Here is a 21,710-nt window from a genome sequence, read left to right as displayed (position 1 = left end):
TTCCAAAACTGTCAAAATATTGTCTGTGAGTATAACAAAACTGATTCTGCAGGCGAAAACCTGGGGAAATCTAACCCGGAAGTTATTTTTATTTTTTTAAATCTGTGTTTCCTTGCCCGTCTTTCTTCCATTTAAAGGGGTATCAACCAGATTCCTTTTCCAATGGCTTCCTCAGGCTGTGACCAGGCTTTAGACATAGTTTCAGGCTTTTATTTTGAAAAATGAGCGAGATTTTTCAAACGTAGTCAGGTGTCCTTTGATTAGGACACCTGACTACGCGAGAGGGGTAGCTCTCCATTTTCCATTTTCTTTCTCTCTTTTATTGAATAGGTTACGGTCCGGTTGAAATATTATCGATTATGTTTGTTATAAACAACCTGAGGAATGATTATAAAAAACATTTTACATGTTTCTACGAACATTACGGATACTTTTTGGAATGTTCGTCGAACGGAACGAGGCTTTGTTTTCTGAACATAACGCACAACCCAAATGGCGTTTTTTTGTTATAAAAGTAATATTTATCGAACAAAAATAACATTTATTGTGTAACTGGGAGTCTCGTGAGTGCAAACATCCGAAGACTATCAAAGGTAAGCGATTCATTTTATTGCTTTTCTGACTTTCGTGACCATGCTAATTTGGGGCTAGCTGTTCTAGCATTGATTGATACACTCACAAAAGCTTGGATTGCTTTCGCTGCATTTTTTCAGCATATTTTCAAAATCTGACACGATAGGTGGATTAACAACAAGCTAAGCTGTGTTTTGGTATATTTCACTTGTGATTGCATGATTATAAATATGTTTTGTAATATTTTGCGCCCTGCAATTCAGCGGTTGTTTAGGAAAATGATCCCGCTAAAGGGATCCGTAGCGCAGAGAAGTTAACAACACTATTGTCACGATCGTTATAATGAGTGGACCAAGATGCAGCGTGGTATGGTTCCGTCCTCTTTATTTTGAAGTGAAACTCAAAGAAAACAATAAAATCGCAATGTGAAGCTGTTATAGTGCTCACAGGCAACTATACATAGTCAAGATCCCACAAAGCACAATGGGGAAATGGCGGCCTAAATATGATCCCCAATCAGAGACAACGATTAACAGCTGCCTCTGATTGGGAACCATACCAGGCCAACCTAGATAACCCACCCTAGTCACTGTCACGCCCCAACCAACATAGAGAATAAACAGCTCTCTATGGTCAGGGCGTGACAACTATCAACAAGGCAGGTCCTACAGGCCCTGGTTTTTGTCACACCTGGACTATTGTTCAGTCGTGTGATCAGGTGCCACAAAGGGCATATTGAAAAATTGCAGTTGACTCAGAACAGGGCAGCACGACTGGCCCTTAAAAGTACACCGAGAGCTAACATTAATGACATGCATGTCAATCTCTCATGGCTCAAAGTGGAAGAGAGATTGACTTCCTCATTACTTGTTTTTGTCAGAGGTTGATAAGCTGAAGGTACCGAGCTGTCTGTTTAAAATACTAGCACACAGCTCGGACAACCATGCATACCCCACAAGACATGCCACCAGAGGTCTCTTCACAGTCCCCAATTTCAGAACAGACGATGGGAGGCGCAAAGTACTACATAGAGCCATGACTACATGGAACTCTATTCCACATCAGGTAACTGATGCAAGCAGTAGAATCAGATTAAAAAAGCAGGTAAAAATACACGTTATGGAACAGCGGGGACTGTGAAGTAACACAAACAGGCACAGACACATGCATACATACACACACACACACATACATGTGGATTTTTCATTGTAGATAAGTCATAGTGTAGTATGGGCCTGAGGTCACACACTTAGTGTGTTGTGAATTCTGTAATGAATGTATTGTAATGTTTTTAAAATTGTATAACTGCCTTCATTTTGCCGGACCCCAGGAAGAGTAGCTGCTGCCTTGGCATCAGCTAATGGGGATCCATAATAAATACAAATGGCTTTAGCCACAGAGGGAGCAGGCCTGCCCCGGCAAGTGCAGGGTGGTTGCCTAGCCACACATGGCTCGGAGGGAGTCAACATCTGCATTGAGCAGCAATTTCCCATGATTTGTGAATCGGTTCGGACCCAACAGATAGCGCGATAGCTAAAATGGCTTTGAAAAAATAKGATTTCAGCTAATAGGGAGAAGCATCTAACAAAATAACCACATTATGGAATCCACGTATCATAAATGTTGGTACATTTGTGGACAAAATTCTTACTTACTCAACCAAAGTCCAAAGAAAATAGCCAAGAAATTTGCATTAAAAAAAATGAACACCACCACCAACTAAGGAGGTTCAGTCAAAAAGGCAGTTGTTTTTACAATAGCTGTGTTAAATACGYCAGTGTTTCCTCACACTTGGGCCTGGAGGAGGTGCAGGATCTTTTTTTCAGCCAAGAAGTAACAAACCTGATCAACTATTCATTAATACTTTGAGTGGTATATTCAGATATGTTAGCTCTGGGTTCAAACTAAGCCGTACACACTGGAGCAAAAGCAGGAATGACAGACACAGGCATGTGTTAAAGTGTACAGTTGAAGTTTACATACACTTAGGTCGGAGTCATTAAAACTCGTTTTTCAACCACTCCACACATTTCTTGTTAACAAACTATAGTTTTGGCAAGTTGGTTAGGACATCTACTTCGTGCATGACAAGTAATTTTTCCAACAATTGATTACAGACAGATTAGTTAACTTATATCTCACTGTATCACAATTCCAGTGGGTCAAAAGTTTACATACACTAAGTTGACTGTGACTTTAAACAGCTTGGAAAATTCCAGAAGCTTTAGAAGCTTCTGATAGGCTAATTGACATAATTTGAGTCAATTGGAGGTGTACCTGTGGATGTATTTCAAGGCCTACCTTCAAACTCAGTGCCTCTTTGCTTGACATCATGGGAAAATCAAAAGAAATCAGCAGACCTCCGCAAGTCTGGTTCATCCTTGGGAGCAATTTCCAAACGCCTGAAGGTACCACGTTCATCTGTACAAACAATAGTACGCAAGTATAAACACCATGGGACCACGCAGATGTCATACCGCTCAGGAAAGAGACGCGTTCTGTCTCCTAGAGATGAAATTACTTTGATGCGAAAAGTGCAATTCAATCCCAGAACAACAGCAAAGGACCTTGTGAAGATGCTGGAGGAAACAGGTACAAACGTATCTATATCCACAGTAAAACGAGTCCTATATCGACATAACCTGAAAGGCCGCTCAGCAAGGAAGAAGCCACTGCTCCAAAACCACCATAAAACAGCCAGACTACGGTTTGCAACTGCACATGGGGACAAAGATCATACTTTTTGGAGAAATGTCCTCTGGTCTGATGAAACAAAAATAGAACTGTTTGGCCATAATGACAATCGTTATGTTTGGAGGAAAAAGGGGGTGGCTTGCGAGCCGAAGAACACCATCCCAACCGTGAAGCACGGGGGTGGCAGCATCATGTTGTGGGGTTGCATTGCTGCAGGAGGGACTGGTGCACTTCACAAAATAGATGGCTACATGAGGGAGGAAAATTATGTGGATATACTGAAGCAACATCTCAAGAGATCAATCAGGAAGTTAAAGCTTGGTTGCAAATGGGTCTTCCAAATGGACAATGACCCCAAGCATACTTCCAAAGTTGTGGCAACATGGCTTAAGGACAACAAAGTCAAGGTATTGGAGTGGCTATCACAAAGCCCTGACCTCAATCCTATAGAATATTTGTGGGCAGAACTGAAAAGGCGTGTGCGAGCTAGGAGGCCTACAAACCTGACTCAGTTACACCAGCTCTGTCAGGAGGAATGGGCCAAAATTCACCCAACTTATTGCGGGAAGCTTGTGGAAGGCTACCCAAAACATTTCACCCAAGTTAAACAATTTAAAGGCAATGCTACCAAATACTAATTGAGTGTATGTAAACTTCTGACCCACTGGGAATGTGATGGAAGAAATAAAAGCTGAAATAAATCATTCTCTCTATTATTATTCTGACATTTCACATTCTTAAAATAAAGTGGTGATCCTAACTGACCTAAAACAGGGAATATTTACTTGGGTTAAATGTCAGGAATTGTGAAAAACTGAGTTTAAATGTATTTGGCTAAGGTGTATGTAAACTTCTGACTTCAACTGTATGTGGGCGCTCTTACTTGATCATGTGAGGCACGGTGACTTTGGAGTTCTCCTCGAATACACTAGTCATCAAACCATTGCAGCGGATATTATCGATACACTAGAGAGAGAGGGCGAGAGAGATAGAGGGAAAGGGAGGAGAGGGAGAGTGTTAGTGCAGATAAGTGGAGCGAAAGATCAATCTAAACCTCAATCTGATATATTAGCAACATCCTAACATGTCGTATGTAATTATGGTTTACAAGAAATGTATCCAAACCCTAAAGAAAGATATATTGTTATTAAAGCTTTTCCTTTGACCTAATCTTTGTTTAGAATCAAGCCAAGCCTCAGAGGAGGTGCAGTGTGTGTGTGTGTGTGCATGCATGTGTGTGTGTGTGTGTGCATGCATGTGTGTGTGTGCGTGTATGTAGGGGGAACACTGGGTTAAAGGGGATGAGCCAAGCACAAACCAGGGTTTGACCCCTGGGGAACCAACCACTCTGTTTACTCACAGCAAAGCCTCATGGGATACCCAGAGGGAAACACACGGGGCTGTTTGAACTTTTTGTTGTTCGGTTATTATTCCAAGAAGAGAAAGAGAGAAAGAGAAAGAGAAAGAGAGAGAAAGAGAAGAGAGAGAGAAAGAGAAAGTGAAAGTGAAAAGAGTTAGTTAGTTAGTTACCTGGCTGATGTCGCTGGTCCAGGCAGCTTTCTCCTGTCGTGAGGGAGCCAACAAGACTACAGTGAAGGAGGGAGAGTCAGATGGCTCGATGATCAGCTTAAAGTCCAACTGACCAAATACCTGACCACCACTGGACCTCGCTAAAAAGAAGGGAAGGGAGAGTGAGAAAGAAAATGAGAAGATTGGGTCACCTAGGGTGACAATGTATTTTGGTATGACACGAGATAAAGATTAATACATGAATAAGATATAAGCTGGTCCACTTCATTTACCCCTGTAGTGTGTGTGTGTGTGTAACCGAAGGGGGGTGAATGTAACCGATGTGAAATGGCTAGCTAGTTAGCGGTGGTGCGCGCTAATAGCCTTTCAAACGGTGACGTCACTCGCTTTGAGACCTTGAAGTAGTGGTTCCCCGATGGGTAACGATGCTTCGTTGGTGACTGTTGTTGATGTGTGCAGAGGGTCCTTGGTTCGCGCCCGAGGGGACAGACCAAAGTTATACTGTTACATTGGTGCCGTGCCCGGATCAACAGCATCAATGTACCAGTATAACTTATACTATCCCTGGTTCGTGGGGACCCGCTGCACACATCAACAACAGTCACCCACGAAGCATCGTTACCCACCGCAGAGCAAGGGGAACCACTACTTCAAGGTCTCAAAGCGAGTGATGCTAGCTAGCCATTTCACATCGGTTACATGTGTGTGTGTGTGTCACTCAAAGTTCCTTCCCTGGAAGTCTGTGAGCGAAAAGACCCCTCTGTAAGATTAATGGCGATGTCATAGGATCAGCATGAATGTCATTTAAAGGGAAGGCTGTTAGCTGGTATTTGAAGGGATGTGAGGGTCAGCCAGAGCTTTATCTGTGGACACTTATCTTTGGACACTAATTAACCTGTATGGAGACAGAGACTTAATGAGCCTGTCTGAGACACTGCATAGATCTAAAGGACTGGGGTTGGTTAACACACAATTTACTCACAGTCGTCGTCACTGGTCTCTGTTTCTTCTATGAGGGTACATTCTATTAGAGACAGGACTCCACCTTGCTGCAGAGAGAGGTCCGAGGTCATTGACTGTTTGTGTTTTCTTTGTGTGCTTATAATATGACTAGGTCCCAATTCTCCACCTTTCTCCCAAAGTGTACAATTACACAAATTCTCTCATGGATTTAACAATGGTGGAAACTCATTCCACCAATATGATTTTAAATCCAACCCGGGAGTGTGTGAGTGCACACTTCTGGAAAAGGGTGGAGAATTAAAGCCAGTAAATATGAGCATGCGTGTGTGTGGCTCACCTTCAGCAGGTGCAGCTTGCCTCCTGAGCTGCGTGTGCAGATAAGAAAGTGTTTTGTAAACAGGAAGCACTGTCTCTCTCCTTCCTTCTTCAGAGACAGAGAGCCCAGACGCACCTTACTGAGCTTCCCCCTCTCCACCGACGGCAGCTGAATCAGAGAACCTGGCGGGGGAGGGCAACGGGGGAGAGAGGGAGGAGGGAGTAAGAGGAGGTGTTGAGAGACAGGAGGAGTGGGGAGAGGTGTGGAGAGAGAGATGGGAGATGAGTGTGAGAAAAATAAAAAAGCCTTGTCCAAGCCAGAACTGCCCATCTCCTGTTTCTGTAGTGTGAGGCAGCTTGATGTACAAAATCAGACCCTGGACAGGACGCTAGTTTATCGCAGGGCCTTACCCCCAATCAATCTCCTTAATGCCAAGCAGAGAGGTATCAAGTCCCATTTTTAGACTCTTTGGTATGACTCGACCAGGGATTGAACCCCCACCTTCCAATCACGGGAGGACAGTCTAACCACAAGGCCACTGAGATGGACATGAGAAATACTGTTACATAAACAATGGTTTGTGTCATGAATGTGTAAGTGAATTCTTATATGTGTGTGCATATACCTGTGTATGTGTGTACGCTCACCCTGTCTGACGAAGGTCTGACTGGTGTCCAGTAGTATATCACATCCCTCTACAATCATCCTCTCGATGGCCAGGTTCTTACGGATGTTCTCTGTATCACTCACCTCATCATGCATCACCCTGAGGACACACACAAACATGATATACTACATGAAATGTCTAAGACGTGATAATTCATACCTGTATGTTTTGAGGTATTCTTACTCATTGATACACCCACAAATAAACACACACCTTGACAGCTCCTCTAGTTTGGACTTGGCAAACTCCAAGCTCTTGCGCTCTACGTGTTCGTGCGGAGTGTGCGCCAGCAACTCATGCAGGGTGATGATGTAACGAGGAATCTGAGAGAAACAAATAGAGGAAGAAAGGAAGAGAGAGATATAGAGTGTAATTGGGAGAAGGGTGAGGTATTTAATTGAGACTTTATGGTTTGAATGTTTATGAGTAAGGCCACAGATAGGGTTCTAAAAGTAGATATTTGCTAGGTGAGAGTGTATGGTACCTAGAACATGTGGTATGTGAGGATGTATTTGTGTGTTGGAGTGAGTGTGTGTGTGCATGCGTTGCATGTGTGCAGGCGTGTGTGAATGCGTGTGCGTTTACCGCTACTCCCCTCAGGCGTTCGATGTCGCCGGTATACTAACCACCGGTCCTGGGATCCATCATTACGCACACCTGGTATCAATCATTACGCGCACCTGCACGTCAGACACACCTGGACTCCATTACCTCACTTATTACCTCCCCTATATCTGGCAACCCCTTAGGTTCTTTCCCCAGTCATTATTGTTTGTGTTTCATGTCTATACGCTACTCGTGTTTGTTATATTGTTCGATGTTCCGTTTATTATTAAACTCACCACCTGCACTTGCTTTCTGACTCCCAGCATATACGATACAGAACATATGGTTTGTGGTGGTGTGAGTGCATGCGTGCGTGTGTGTGTGTGCGTTGCACAAATCAGAATGGTCACATTTGCGCGATTGATTTTCCATCGCTCATTTGCACATCACGTCAATGATGTCACTGTGTGAGGCTGTAGGTCAATTAACCTTGTCGGAGTGGGCGCACTGATTCTAGTTTGTGAGCTAGGCAGGCCACTGCCTGGGAAGGTCTCCCACTCAGAAGTACGAGATAGGGAGGCGGGCGGGGGTAGGTTGACCTCAGGTCTCCCCACTGGAAGCCAGAGGCAGGGGGAGRGGGGGAATCTATCAAACAGCGCACCTCTAACTTTGTACAGTACTAATGCAATTTGTAAAATCAGTCACACTAGAAAATGCTACCAAAGAAACCACAATTCGTTCATAATGTGAATATATATAGTTTCACAGACATATTGTTGCATTTTTTTCCTGGTTTGTGCGAAATTGTTAAGAATAATATAAAACCAGTCTGCACACCAAGGTGAATTGGTTTAGTCTTGACTCTTGGTTGACAGTGTTGGGGGATGGGTAATGTATTGATGCTCGAGTGCCAAATCCACACATTTGTTTCTATTTGTCTTTGTTACTACTTTTTGATATTTGAGTCTTTGTATTTATATTGTTTTAAATGTTATGATTATTTATTTGTATTCCAAATGTCTGAATAAAAATTAGTTAGTCCAGAATGGTGCTTTTTTGGGGGGGGCTTGTATGGCCCAGGGAGCCATCCAAGCTAGAACCGCTACTGATGTGCATGCATGTGTGTGTGTTACCTGGAACATGGGGTATGTGAGGAAGGTCTCCAGCATCCTGCCCTCACAGGCAGCATTAGCCTCATACTGCTTCAGCAGCTTATCGAAGTCTCGGTTCTGCTTGCAGTTGGCCAGCACTTGCAGGCTGTACTGGTGGTTCCTCACAAACTCCTGGTAGATGTTCAGCATAGGCAGCAGGATGTCAAACAGGTCCGCTAGACACGCACACACACACACAACTGTATAAATATATTCTACAGTACACGACAGGCTGGTTTCCCAGACACAGATTAAGCCTAGTCCTGAATTAAAAATCTCATTCAATGGAGAATCTCCATTGAATAGAAATACAAGACATAGAACTCAAATATATAACAAATAGGGAGAACAATAAATTAACTAAGCTTAGATGAGATTAGATTAGCATTAGAGCCTGTTCAGTTTGGCCTGTCCCTGGCCATGTCTCGACGCATTTTCCTCTTACAGAACCCATTCCTTACAGGCTGGTCTCCTAGGTAATGCTTATCGGTAGGCTGTTGAGGTTTTTAGGAGGAGAAATTATGGGGTGTCAAGCCATTGTATGTGTGTGTGTGCGAGAGAAAGTAATGAGACGTTGTTTCAATAAGATGAGTGTGTGTGTGTGTGTCTGTGTGCCTGAGATAGGCAGCAATAAGACATCAAGGCCAATTTTTTTATAAAACAATGTGCGTCAGCACTGAGCAACTGACCTTGATGTCAGTGCAAGACTGGAGAGTTTGTCTTGCATTGTCTGTGAGTGTGTGTGTTTTGACCAATATCCTCTTCATAACAAAGCTGTTCGTTTCTAGAACTGCAAGACCAAAAATATTTTGTGTAGTCCTGTGAAACCGCCCCTCTGACCCCCAATTAAGTCACTTCCTGCAATTAGACAGACAGACAGGCAGACACAGACAGACAGACAGACAGACAGACACATGCAGGAAGTTGGGCAGACAGACAGACATTTTATACCAATATCCTCTTCAGAATTCATAACAGGGGGGCGGTAGAGAGTGTGCTATGGAATAGGCGTGTTTTGTTGAGCTCTGCTCAATTTTGAAACAAATTGATATTTATCTTTTATTTAACTAGGCAAGTCAGTTAAGAACAAATTCTTATTTACAATGATGGCCTGCCCCGGCCAAACCCTAACACGGACGACGTTGGGGCAATTGTGCGCCGCCCTATGGGACTCCCAATCACAGCCGGTTGTGATACAGCCTGGAATCAAACCAGGGTCTGTAGTGTGTCTGTCGGTCTGCCTGTCTGTGTCTGCCTGTCTGCCTGTCTGTGTCTGCCTTTCAGTCTGTCTAATTACAGGAAGTGACTTAATTGGGGGTGTCATGACGTTGCTCTCTTTGGACACCGCAAGCACCATCCCCCTACCTCGGCACCATCTCTCTCTGTCTCCTACAACCAGGCTGCTGTGGTCAGAGAGGTCGTAAATTCCTAGGGAAGATCCTGCCTCATGGCCAGACAGTATAGAGAGAGAGTGAGTTCATAGAGAGAACAAAGGAATTTCTTCCACCTCACAGAACTGGAGAACCGAATTACATTTATGTTCTGGAGAAGGTATAAAAGATCGGTGAAGAATCCAGCTACGAACTGGTCCGTTTGGTACAATTCTGTGAAACTCATGTGAGACAATACGGCCACATTACCATAACGCTGTTTATACAATAGCGCTTACATCTAATTGTTGTATAAGATGAATGAGGGAGGATGATACTGTTTGTGAAATTGTGTAATGTGATTTTGGACTGTTTAATGAAGGAAACTCCAATTCCCTTTGGAGTTGAACTAAATTAGAGGACCGCCCATGAGCACAGTTATGGTCTGGCGTCCTGGGACAGGCCCTTTTCTGCTCTTACGAATAAAACCCCCACCCGGGTTTTCTATCACCAGACCCGCTTACCTCGATAACGAGAGGGCCAAGGTTTGAGAGGAGACCGAGCTCACCTCAATTACGAGATGGCTAAAGGTTGCAGACCAGCTTACCTCGATAACGAGACGGCCAAGGTTTGAGAACAGACTGCTTAACTTTTAACCATCCCACGTGGTTAAACTCTTAGACTATCGATTCCAACAGAATAACAACAAGTCTTTAATATTAATTACTAGTCTGCAGCTAGGAATTCGGTATCAATGAACGCGAAGACCGACAACCGCCGAAACATCTATTCTATAACAAAATGAATGAATGTCACTCTGAACTATCCATTCTAACCACGACAGAGAGAGAGAGRGGACAAACTCTCCAACAGAAACAAACTTTTCAACAGAGATCCCGACGACACACTGACCGTAAATATATATATTGATTGCAATTGTTCCCGAATGAGTGAGCGTTCATGTGCAAAGGATTAGCATTTCAATTGTTATAATTATCACTCTGTCTAACAAGCCGCCATGCCGGTTTAGCCCACTAGACCACATCCGCTATCATTTCTTTGTAAACATATCTATTTTGTTTGTTTGTGTGATGCATTTCTGTGAATTACTTAGTTAGTAAATACATTATTTTAAGACAATTGATGTATGGATGACTCATAGTGAAGACTGGGTTCGTGCAGATAACCAACAATTTACGGCGTTTGGAATGAGACTAACGTGAGGTAAATAATAATTCATTAATCAAAAGACTAAGTGATCAGATATTAAAACATCTGAAAGTTATATTAGGAAAATTATAACTTTGTAATCTGAATATTTTCCTTGGTGCCCCGACTTCCTAGTTAATTACAGTTACATGATTAAGTAGTTTAATCACGTAATAATAATTACAGAGAATTTTTGATAAAGATAAGTCTTCAGTTTTAATGATGCCAAAGACACGACAGGGGTCATAGGGGCGGTTTCGCAGGGCTAAAACGGTTGAATATTACCAAATTGTACATATTTGTGACCGGGGGACCCGGCATATGAAATTTGAAGTCAATCTACACAAACGATTTTTTGTCTTGCAGTTCTAGAAACTAAGAGCTTTGTTGTGAAGAGGACTCACTAAGATGCAGTGCCTTGATGCAGACCGCTGCGCCACTCGGGATCCCGAGTGGAAACCGATTAGGTATTTTCTTAACATACCCACTGTATACATTGACATCCCCATTTGCCTGAATCATGCTTTCCACCCTGCATTGGATGATTTGGTGTTTTCACAGTAGAGGGAGATGGGGCTCACAACAATCAATAACTTGTCCATTGATGTTCATTTAGCTTCATTTCAACAGTTACAGGGTAAGTTTAACATCCCAGCAACACAGTTTCTTAAGGACACATTACCACAGTATGGCATTAAGCCAAATAATCCTACATTAGATAGCCTTATCCTTGTCAAACCACATTCAAAAGGGTTGGTCTCTAGACTATGATAGACTATGACCACATAGAGGTATCCGCTTACACTACTAAAACGCCTTGGGAGCAGGAACTTGGTTCATAAATCTCAGATGAGGACTGGGTAGGAGCTCTCAGGAATATTAACCACAGTTCAGTGGATGCCAGACACAACCTTATTCAGTTTAAGGTGATACACAGGTTACATTACTCAAAAGTGAAACTGCATAAAATATTCCCAGACACCTCACCACTGTGTGAGACGTGCAAGCAGGAGGAGGCGACTTTGACCCACTTYTTTTGGACATATCCTAAGTTACATGTTTACTGGGCTCTCATTTTTTATTACTTATCTAAAGCCTTTGTTAGAGTTATAGCCCCAGACCCATTGATCACTCTGTTTGGTACTGTTGATGGGAATAACCAGGAAGGGAAGGCTGGCTCTCTTTGTACTCTATTAGCCAAAATGCTCATATTGCAATTTTGGAAATTGGAGACTGTAACTACTTTTGAAATGTGGTTACGGGATTTAGGGAATGTAATGCACATGGAAAAGTTTCTATACAATACCTCCAATAGAAGTCCAATGTTTTACAAAATATGGCCGCCGATACTGAATAAATGTTCTATTCCCCCTTCACTGTAATTCACTCAGTATTTATTTTTGGTTTAACTACACTGCTTGTAATGGTTATATATGCTGTCTTCTTATAGTATGTTCCACCTAATAGGATTWTTTTTTTTATATAATTCTATCTGTGAGTTAAGTTTTGTTTTGTCCTCTAAAGTTGCCATCCCATTCAACAATACAATGAATGTCAATGTTTGTGTCTCTGTCTTTTTTCTATTGGAAAATAATAAACATATTACAAAAAATGTAAATAAATATTCATAACAAGGCTCTCTTTAGTTTCTAGAACTGCAAGAGGTCAAAAATGCTTTTGGGTCGACTGATTTAAAATGTAATATGCCGGGTTCCCCAGTCACAAATATATAACATTTGGGAAGATTCAAATTTTTTAACCCTTTGAACCGCCCTATGACCCGAAATGAATCGCAGGAAGCTGAAATTCAGTGGACGGCATCATGGGTACACTTTAACGATGCCCTGAGTTTCAAATCCTTACGTTAAGAATTGACTGTTCTGCAGAGGATGGAAGATAGTGTTTTTGTGTAACTGAGAACGAAGGACTATGTTGAGGATGAATTAACACACTTCCTGTTTCCAAAGGAAACTGAACCTCAACACAGGGTATCCCTATAAGGTCATGATTCGTTGTTTGCAAGGACGGTTAGCTAGCTCAATAGAAGTCAACGGGAGCGTCATACGTAGTTATGTGAGGGCTGTAGGTATTGCTTTTCTATGGAAAAAAGTCTGGTTCTCTGTAGGAATAGTTCATTTCACATGGTCAGATGTAGGCTTGCATTCATCGGGAGGGTCTGTTGAACGATCCCATGCGTGAATTTTGCTAATGTCACTCAAAAGCACACTAACTCTAGGTCAGCCTATCGTTCTGCCATGTGGTGGGGGGAGGGGCAAATTCATGAATTGTCTAGAGTTGAGGCTTTAACCCCAAGTTCATGTCCACTCCCAGCTCAATGCTAAACCTAGCCTCATCACCACATCTTAGCTCAACCCTTCTGCTAATGTCACTCAAAAGCCCATTAACTCTAGGTTAGGCTTCAAGTGAGGTCTGCCTTAATCAATTGGATTAAGGTTAGGGTTATGTCCTAGGGTTGAGGCCTTAGCCTGGCGGCAGGTGGCCTAGCAGTTAAGAGCGTTGGGCAAGTAACAGAAAGATCACTAGTTTGAATGCTCGAGCCGACTAGGTGAAACAACTGTCGATGTGCCCTGAGCAAGGCACTTAACCCTAATGTCTCCTGTAAAACGCTCTGGATAAGAGTGTCTGCTAAATGACATAACCCTAATGCTATGTTCACTCCCACCTCAACCGTAACCCTAACTCTATCTTCATGTTCACATCCCGGCTCAACCCTAACTTCTTGTCTACATCCCGGCTCAACCCTAACTCCAAGAGCTGAGCCAAGATGTGGAAGGGTTCTGGCTAGGTTTAGGGGTGAGCCAGCATGTGGGCATGGATTAGGGTTCAGTTTCGAGTTTGTCTGTATGTCTGCATCAGATGACCTGGCCTCAACCCGACCTCAACCCAATTGAGATGGTTTGGGATGAGTTGGAACACAGAGTGAAGGAAAAGCAGCCAAAAAGTGCTCAGCATATGTGGGAACTCCTTCAAGACAGTTGGAAAAGCATTCCAGGTGAAGCTGGTTGAGAGAATGCCAAGCGTGTGCAAAGCTGTCATCAAGGCAAAGGGTGGCTACTTTGAAAAACCAGCTTCATGAGGAATGCTTTTCCAATAGTCTTCAAGGAGTTCCCACATACACTGAGCACTTGTTGGCTGCTTTTCCTTCACTCTGTGGTCCAACTTATCCAAAACCATTTAAATTGGGTTGAGGTTGGGTGATTGTGGAGGCCAGGTCATCTGATGCAGCACTCCATCACTCTCCTTCTTGCTCAAATAGCCCTTACACAGCCTGGAGGTGTGTTTTGGGTCAGCTTTTGACATTATCAATCAAAGTATGCTGCTGGAAAAATGTATGTGTTATGACTTTACACCCCCTGCTATAACGTGGATAAAGACCTACTTGTCTAACAGAACACAGAGGGTGTTTTTTAATGGAAGCCTCTAGCAGGTAGAAGTAGGAATTCCCAGGGTAGCTGTTTAGGCCCCTTGCTTTTTTCAATCTTTAATAATGACATACCACTGGCTTTGAGTAAGGKCAGTGTGTCTATGTATGCAGATCACTCAACACTATACACGTCAGCTACTACAGCGACTGAAATGACTGCAACACTTAACAAATAGCTGCAGTTAGTTTCGGAAAGGAATAAGTTAGTCCTAAACATTTCCAAACTGTAAAGCACTGTATTTGGGACAAATTATTCACTAAACCCTAAATCTCAACTAAATCTTGTATCTTGTAAACTGTCATGGTCAAAACATATTGATACAACAGTAGCTAAGATGGGGAGAAGTCTGTCCATAATAAAGCACTGCTCTGCCTTCTTAACAACACTATCAACAAGGCAGGTCCTACAGGCCCTGATTTTCTTGCACCTAGACTACTGTTCAGTAGTGTGGTCAGGTGCCATAAAGAGGGACTTAGGAAAATTGCAGTTGGCTCAGAACAGGGCAGCACGGCTGGCCCTTAAAAGTACATGGAAAGCTAACATTAATGATATGCATGTCAATCTCTCATGGCTCAAAGTGAAAGAGAGATTGGCTTCATCATTATTTGTTTTTGTAAGAGGTGTATCGAGCTGTCTGTTTAAAATACTAACACACAGATCAGACACCCATGCATACCCCACGAGACATGCCACCAGAGGTCTCTTCACAGTCCCCAAGTCCAGAACAGACTATGGGAGGCGCACAGTACTACATAGAGCCATAACTACATGGAACTCTATTCTACATCAGGTAACTTATGTTCCACATTAGGTAACTGATGCAAGCAGTAGAATCAGATTTAAAAATCAGGTAAAAATACACCTTATCGAACAGCGGGGACTGTGAAACAACACAAACATAAGCACAGACACATGCATACACACACACATGATAACATACGCACTATACACACACGTACACATGGATTTTGCATTGTAAATATGTGGTAGTGGAGTATGGGCCTGAGGGCACACACTTAGTGTGTTGTGAATTCTGTAATGAATGTATTGTAATGTTTGTAAAATTGTATAACTGCCTTAATTTTGCTGGACCCCAGGAAGAGTATAATGGGGATCTATAATAAATACAAATACAAACATATGAATCACTACAAAACATTCTATGACCGCTTATACACTATATTAGGCCCAGCCTTTGGAACTTTGGTTTTCCTAGATATGGCTGCTATATTGTGATCACTACATCCTATGGATTTGGATACTGCTTTAAAGCAAATGTATGCAGCTGTCACGCCCTGGCCTTAGTTATCTTTGTTTTCTTTATTATTTTAGTTAGGTCAGGGTGTGACATGGGGGATGTGTGTGTTTTGTATTGTCAATGGTTTTGTATGTTTATGGGGCAGTGTCTAGTCTAGGTGTATGTATGTCTATGGTTGCCTAGATTGGTTCTCAATTAGAGACAGCTGTCTATCGTTGTCTCTGATTGGGAACCATATTTAGGCAGCCATATTCATTGGGTAGTTCATGGGTTATTGTCTATGTCTATGTGTAGTGTTTGTGTCAGCACTATTTGTTTATAGCGTCACGTTCGTTCATTTGTTGTTTTGTAGTTTTGTTTAAGTGTTCTTTATTACGTCGCTTAAATAAATAGAAAATGTATTCACTTCACGCTGCGCCTTGGTCCTCCTCTCTTCCACCATACGACATTCGTGACAGCAGCATTAGTAAAGGTGTGATCAATACATGTTGATGATTTCATTCCTGTGCTGTTTGTAAATACCCTGGTAGGTTGACTGAAAGAAATTAAACATTTTTACTTTTAACTAGGCACTCCTTTAAATTGAACTGCATTCCAGGTGACTACCTCATGAAGTTAGTTGAGAGAATGACAAGAGTGTGCAAAGCTGTTATCAAGGCAAAGGGTACCTACTTTGAAGAATCTCAAATATAGAATATATTTTGATTTGTTTAACACTTTTTTGGTTACTACATATTTAATATGTGTTCTTTCATAGTTGTGTACATCTTCACAATTATTCTACAATGCAAAAAATAGTAAAAAAATAAAATAAAAACACTGTCATGAGTAGGTATGTCCAAATTTGTATTTTGACAATGAGTCTCCATTGGTCCGCTAGTTTTGGAGTGACGGTTCGTCTTAACCCAATCAATGAACATGATAGATAGAGTAAATAAAAAAAGTAAATAAAAACAATATGGGGATGAGGTAGGTAGTTGGGTGGGCTATTTACAGATGGGCTATGTACAGTTGCAGCGATCAGAAAGCTGCTCAGATAGCTGATGCTTGAAGTTAGCGAGGGAGAAATAAGTCTCCAACCAGTGATTTTTGCAATTCGTTCCAGTCATTGGCAGCAGAGAACTGGAAGGAAAGGCGGCCAAAGTGGGTATTGGCTTTGGGGATGACCAGTGAGATATACCTGCTGGAGCGCGTGCTACGGTTGGATGTTGTTATGGTGACCAGTGAGCTGAGATAAGGCGGAGCTTTACCTAGCAAAGACTTGTAGATGACCTGGAGCCAGTGGGTCTGGCGACGAATATGAAGCGAGGGCCAGCCAACAAGAGCATACAGGTCACAGTGGTGGGTGGTATATGTGGCTTTGGTGACAAAACGGATGGCACTGTGATAGACTGCATCCAGTTTGCTGAGTAGAGTGTTGGAGGCTAATTTGTAAATGACATCGCCGAAGTCGAGGATCAGTAGGATAGTCAGTTTTACGAAGGTATGTTTGGCAGCGTGAGTGAAGGAGGCTTTGTTGCGAAATAGGAAGCCGATTCTACATTTAATTTTGGATTGGAGATGCTTAATATGAGTGGAAGGAGAGTTTACAGTCTAGCCAGACACCTATTTATTTGTAGTTGTCCACATATTCTAAGTCAAAACCGTCCAGAGTAGTGATGCTGGTCGGGCGGGCGGGTACGGGCAGCGATCGGTTGAAGAGCATGCATTTCGTTTTACTAGCATTTAAGAGAAGATTGGAGGCCACGGAAGGAGTGTTGTATGGCATTGAAGCTCGTTTGGAGGTTTGTTAACACAGTGTCCAAAGAAAGGCCAAATGTATACAGAATGGTGTCGTCTGCGTAGAGCTGGATCAAGGAATCACCCGCAGAAAGAGCGACATCATTGATATATACAGAGAAAAGAGTCGGCCCGAGAATTGAACCCCGTCGTACCCCATAGAGACTGCCAGAGGTCCGAACAACAGGCCCTCCGATTTGACACACTGAACTCTATCTGAGAAGTAGAAGAAGTAGAAGTACTTAAGTAGGCAATAGAAAAAAAGCCTGTCTATCATGTTCATTGATAGGGTTAAGACGAATCGTCTCTCCAAAACTAGTGGACCAATGGAGACTCATTGTCTCCTCCTCCCTCTAAACCCCGCTCTTCACGGAAAAATTATGCCAAAACTCGCAATCGAAAAGACGGGCAGCGAAAGCAAAGAAACATCGAAAGAAAAGATACGAGTAGCGTAACCAAAAGGTAGTACATGCAGGCAAGAGTGTAGGCTAAATGTATTCAATAGGATTTGTGTCTGGGAAAGTTTAACCGAAAACGATTTTTGCATTCTTAAATATTTTTTTTTAATCAATTTGTCATTGAGTTTTGCTCTCGCCTTAAAATTATTTACTTACAAGTTTTGGGGTTTTGCTTTTGATATCTTATTTTTGTTTACAATTCTAATCATTTTACTTTCAATTGTTTTTTTTTTTATTTCAACATCATTTATTTCACCCATCCTCGAAAATATGTGTACATTCTAAACTTTATTTTTCATGTTCACAATGTATTTTATTTTGAATTCAATACATATGGCGTGAAATTGACCCCATACTACGGGACCAAAACAGCAGAGAAGTTTAGCTTCGCGCTCTTCAATGCTCCTGGTTGTTGAGTAAATTCCTGCAACAATCATTACGCACACCTGCGTCTCATCTGTCACACCTGGACTTCATTACTCCCTTTATTACTTCCCTTTATATAGCAGTCTTTTGTTGTCAGTCATCAGGTAGTATTGTTTATGTTCTATGTCAGACGCGTCTCTTGTTTTGTATCGCTCCATGGTCGTTATTATTAAACTCACTAACTGCAACTGCTTCCTGACTCCCTGCGTCTACATTACAGAACGCTACCTCAACCAATGGAAGCAGCAGTTAACCAAGACATCTCCCAGATGGTCAGCGAACAGGGACACCTACTTCGTCAACACCATGACCAGCTGGCTCATTTGGGGATGGCTATGGATGAGGTCCTGCATGTTCTTAAACATGTCACCATTACTCAAGGAGTGTCATCTCCAAACAGCAGAGGATTCTCTACCACAAGTCGACCCAGCGAGCCAGTACCCCAGCCCATCCAGTAATCCGTCCTGGTCAGCGATACCCGATTGTCCCTCCCGGACAAATATGACGGGACTCCATTGAAATGCCGTGGCTTCCTACTCCAGTGCTCCCTCTATTTCGCTCATCAGATGGGAGCCGCCACCACCTAGAGGTCCACTGTTATTTCTCTGCTGACTGGACGGGCCTTGGACTGAGCCACGGCCGTCTGGGAGAGAGGAGAGGAAGAGCTGGGTTCAGGGGGGTCTTCGACCAGAGAGGGGGGTGAGTGCCTACTCCAGCTACGGCAGGATGTCCAGACCATGGTGGAGTACGCGCTCACCTTTCAGACAGTGGCAGCATCCAGCGGATGGAATGAGCTGGCGCTCCTCAGCCAATTCAGAAGAGGACTGTGCGAAGAGGTCCAGATGTAGTTGGCGTGCCGAGAAGACATATCCTTGGACGCCCTCATCGCGATGGCCACCTGTCTGGATAACCTTCTTCGGGAGCGCCATACCCCCATCGCCTCTCTCCCTCCTCCGTTGATCATTCTGAGTCAGAGCCTGAACCCATGGAGCTGGGGGCCACACGTTTCTCCACGGCTGAGCAACGCCATCCTAGACAGCTGGGGCTCTGTCCTTATTATGAACAGGATGGGCAATCGGTGTCCAATTCGCTCTAAACGGGGGTCCACAGGATGTTTTGTTTCATGTTTTGTTTCTAGAGCTCTAGTGGACTCCGGTGCCGTGGGGAATTTTATCGACCAGGCCCTCGCTTCCTCCCTTAACATTACCTCATACCCACTCTCCTCTCTTCTCCTTGTCTGGTTCAAGCACTGGATAGTCAACCACTGGGATCCAGGACAACCACACACATCACAGCACCACTCACCCTCACCGTGGAATCCAGATATCAAGAAAGCCGTCCCTTCTTCATCATCAGTGCAACCGTACACAATATCATCCTCCTATGGCTTCAATGTCATAACCCCACCATTTCATGGCCAAGGATGAAAATCACCGACTGGGCACCCGAATGCCGGAAGACCTGCTTACCTTTTCCCTGTGGTTCCACATTGCTTGAGAGTCATGCAGTTGCCCTTCAGCCCAACATCCTGGAGGTATACCAAGATCTTTGGGAGGTTTTTTCCAAGACCCGCGTCATCTGTCTCCCTCCTCATCTCTCCTGGGACTGTGCCATCCACCTGCTTACAGGCTCTGCGCCTCTGCATCTATCTTCTGTCAGTGGCCGAAACCAAGGCTATGGAGGAGTATATCCAAGAGGCTCTCCAGCAGGGTTTCATTCGCACATCCACCTCCCCTGCGTCAGCAGGCTTCTTCTTCGTGGCCAAGAAGGACGGAGGACTGCGCCCATGCATCGATTACAGAAATCTGAATTACATCACCACGAAGTACCGCTACCCTCTGCCCTTGGTGCCGGCCACAATTGAACAGCTCTGCGGGGCCCGTTTTGTCACCAAGTTGGACCTGCGGAGTGCCTACAATTTGATCCACATCCGGGAGGGGGATGAATGGAAGATGGCCTTCAGGACGATGTCCGGTCACTACGACTACTTGGTGATGCCTTTTGGATTAGCCGGTGCTCCCTCAGTGTTCCAGGCATTCGTCAACGAGGTGTTCCGGGACATGCTTGGATGCCAGGTGGTCGTGTATATCGACGACATCCTGGTCTACTCGCCTACGTTGGCGAAGCACATTGCTTACGTCCGAGTAGTCCTGGAATGCCTCCTGGCCAACCACCTGTACGTTAAGGCGGAGAAGTGCCAATTCCATCAGGAGGAGATCTCCTTTTTGGGTTACCATATTGGCCCGCAAGGAGTCATGATGAATGGGAGGAATATGGATGCTGTCAGGTCATGGCCAGTCCCAACCACCATAAAAGGGTTACAATGGTTTTGGGGATTTGCCAACTTTTACCACCGATTCATGAAGAACTTTAGCTCGATCACCTCTCCTCTCACTTCAAGGGTGGTCCCCAGAAGTTGGGATGGAATTCTGCAGCTGATAAAGCCTTCCGCCTACTGAAGGCTCGTTTCACCTCCGCCACGTTGCTTAAATATCCAGATCCTACGCTGCCCTTCGTGGTGGAGGTGGACACTTCAGAAGTAGGTGTGGGGGCTGTCCTGTCCCAACGTCAAGGTAATCCATGTGCATATTACTCAAAAAAGCTGTCTCCAGCAGAAAGGGAACTATGATGTTGGCGATCGGAAGCTCCTGAAGGTGAAGTTGGCATTAGAGGAGTAGAGACACTGTCTGGAGGGCGCCCAGGCCCCATTTCTCATCCTCACCGACCATCGGAACCTGGAGTACATACTGAACCCACGCCAAGCCAGGCGGGCCCTTTTCTTCACCAGATTCGATTTCACGCTGACATATCGCCCAGGTTAAAAAAACATCAAAGCCGATGCCCTGCCTATGATTCGGGAGAGTTTCCTGTCTTGAGTGCATCCATAATCCTACCCTCTTGAGTCGTAGCCCCCATGCTCTGGGACATTCGCCAGGCCCTGGAGAGGGAACCGACACCTGCCACCTGTCGTCCTGAGCGCACCTACGTTCCCATGGGTATAAGGGATCGGCTATTGACCTGGGCACACACAGCTGTCGTTGCTAGACATCCAGGTATCACCCACACCATTCAGTCCAGCGCTGGAAAGTACTGGTGGCCCACCTTGGCGCAGGACGTCACTCGTTATGTCAACTCCTGCTCCATATGTGCCCAATCCAAATCCCCCCGGAACGCTCCAGCAGGGAAACTCCTTCCCGTGCCTCAGATTCCCGGGTCTCATCTGTCCATTGACTTTGTCACTGATCTCCCCTTTTCTAATGGTTTTACCTCCATATTGGTGATAGTGGACAGATTCTCTAAATCATGTCGTTTCATCATGCCTCT

At 43.9% G+C, this 21,710-nt stretch overlaps 1 protein-coding gene across 3 annotated transcripts in view; it reads right to left on the bottom strand.

Moving 5' to 3' along the window:
- rasgrf2b (Ras protein-specific guanine nucleotide-releasing factor 2b) overlaps positions 1–21,710 on the bottom strand; it is a 221,700-nt gene that overhangs the window by 104,523 nt on the left and 95,467 nt on the right. For all 3 annotated transcript variants that reach the window (XM_024001934.2, XM_024001935.2, XM_024001936.2), the window contains exons 8-14: positions 8,423–8,616; positions 6,957–7,066; positions 6,724–6,842; positions 6,098–6,258; positions 5,780–5,846; positions 4,798–4,937; positions 4,151–4,233 (exon numbers count right to left, since the gene is read on the bottom strand). In XM_024001934.2, the coding sequence (XP_023857702.1) occupies positions 4,151–4,233; positions 4,798–4,937; positions 5,780–5,846; positions 6,098–6,258; positions 6,724–6,842; positions 6,957–7,066; positions 8,423–8,616 (874 nt within the window). The remainder of the gene's footprint in view (positions 1–4,150; positions 4,234–4,797; positions 4,938–5,779; positions 5,847–6,097; positions 6,259–6,723; positions 6,843–6,956; positions 7,067–8,422; positions 8,617–21,710) is intronic.

The sequence above is a fragment of the Salvelinus sp. IW2-2015 genome, linkage group LG15 (genome assembly GCF_002910315.2).
Source record: "Salvelinus sp. IW2-2015 linkage group LG15, ASM291031v2, whole genome shotgun sequence".
Lineage (NCBI taxonomy): Eukaryota > Metazoa > Chordata > Actinopteri > Salmoniformes > Salmonidae > Salvelinus > Salvelinus sp. IW2-2015.
Note: the sequence above shows the minus strand (reverse complement) of the source record. Positions and strands in the feature narration are given on the sequence as shown.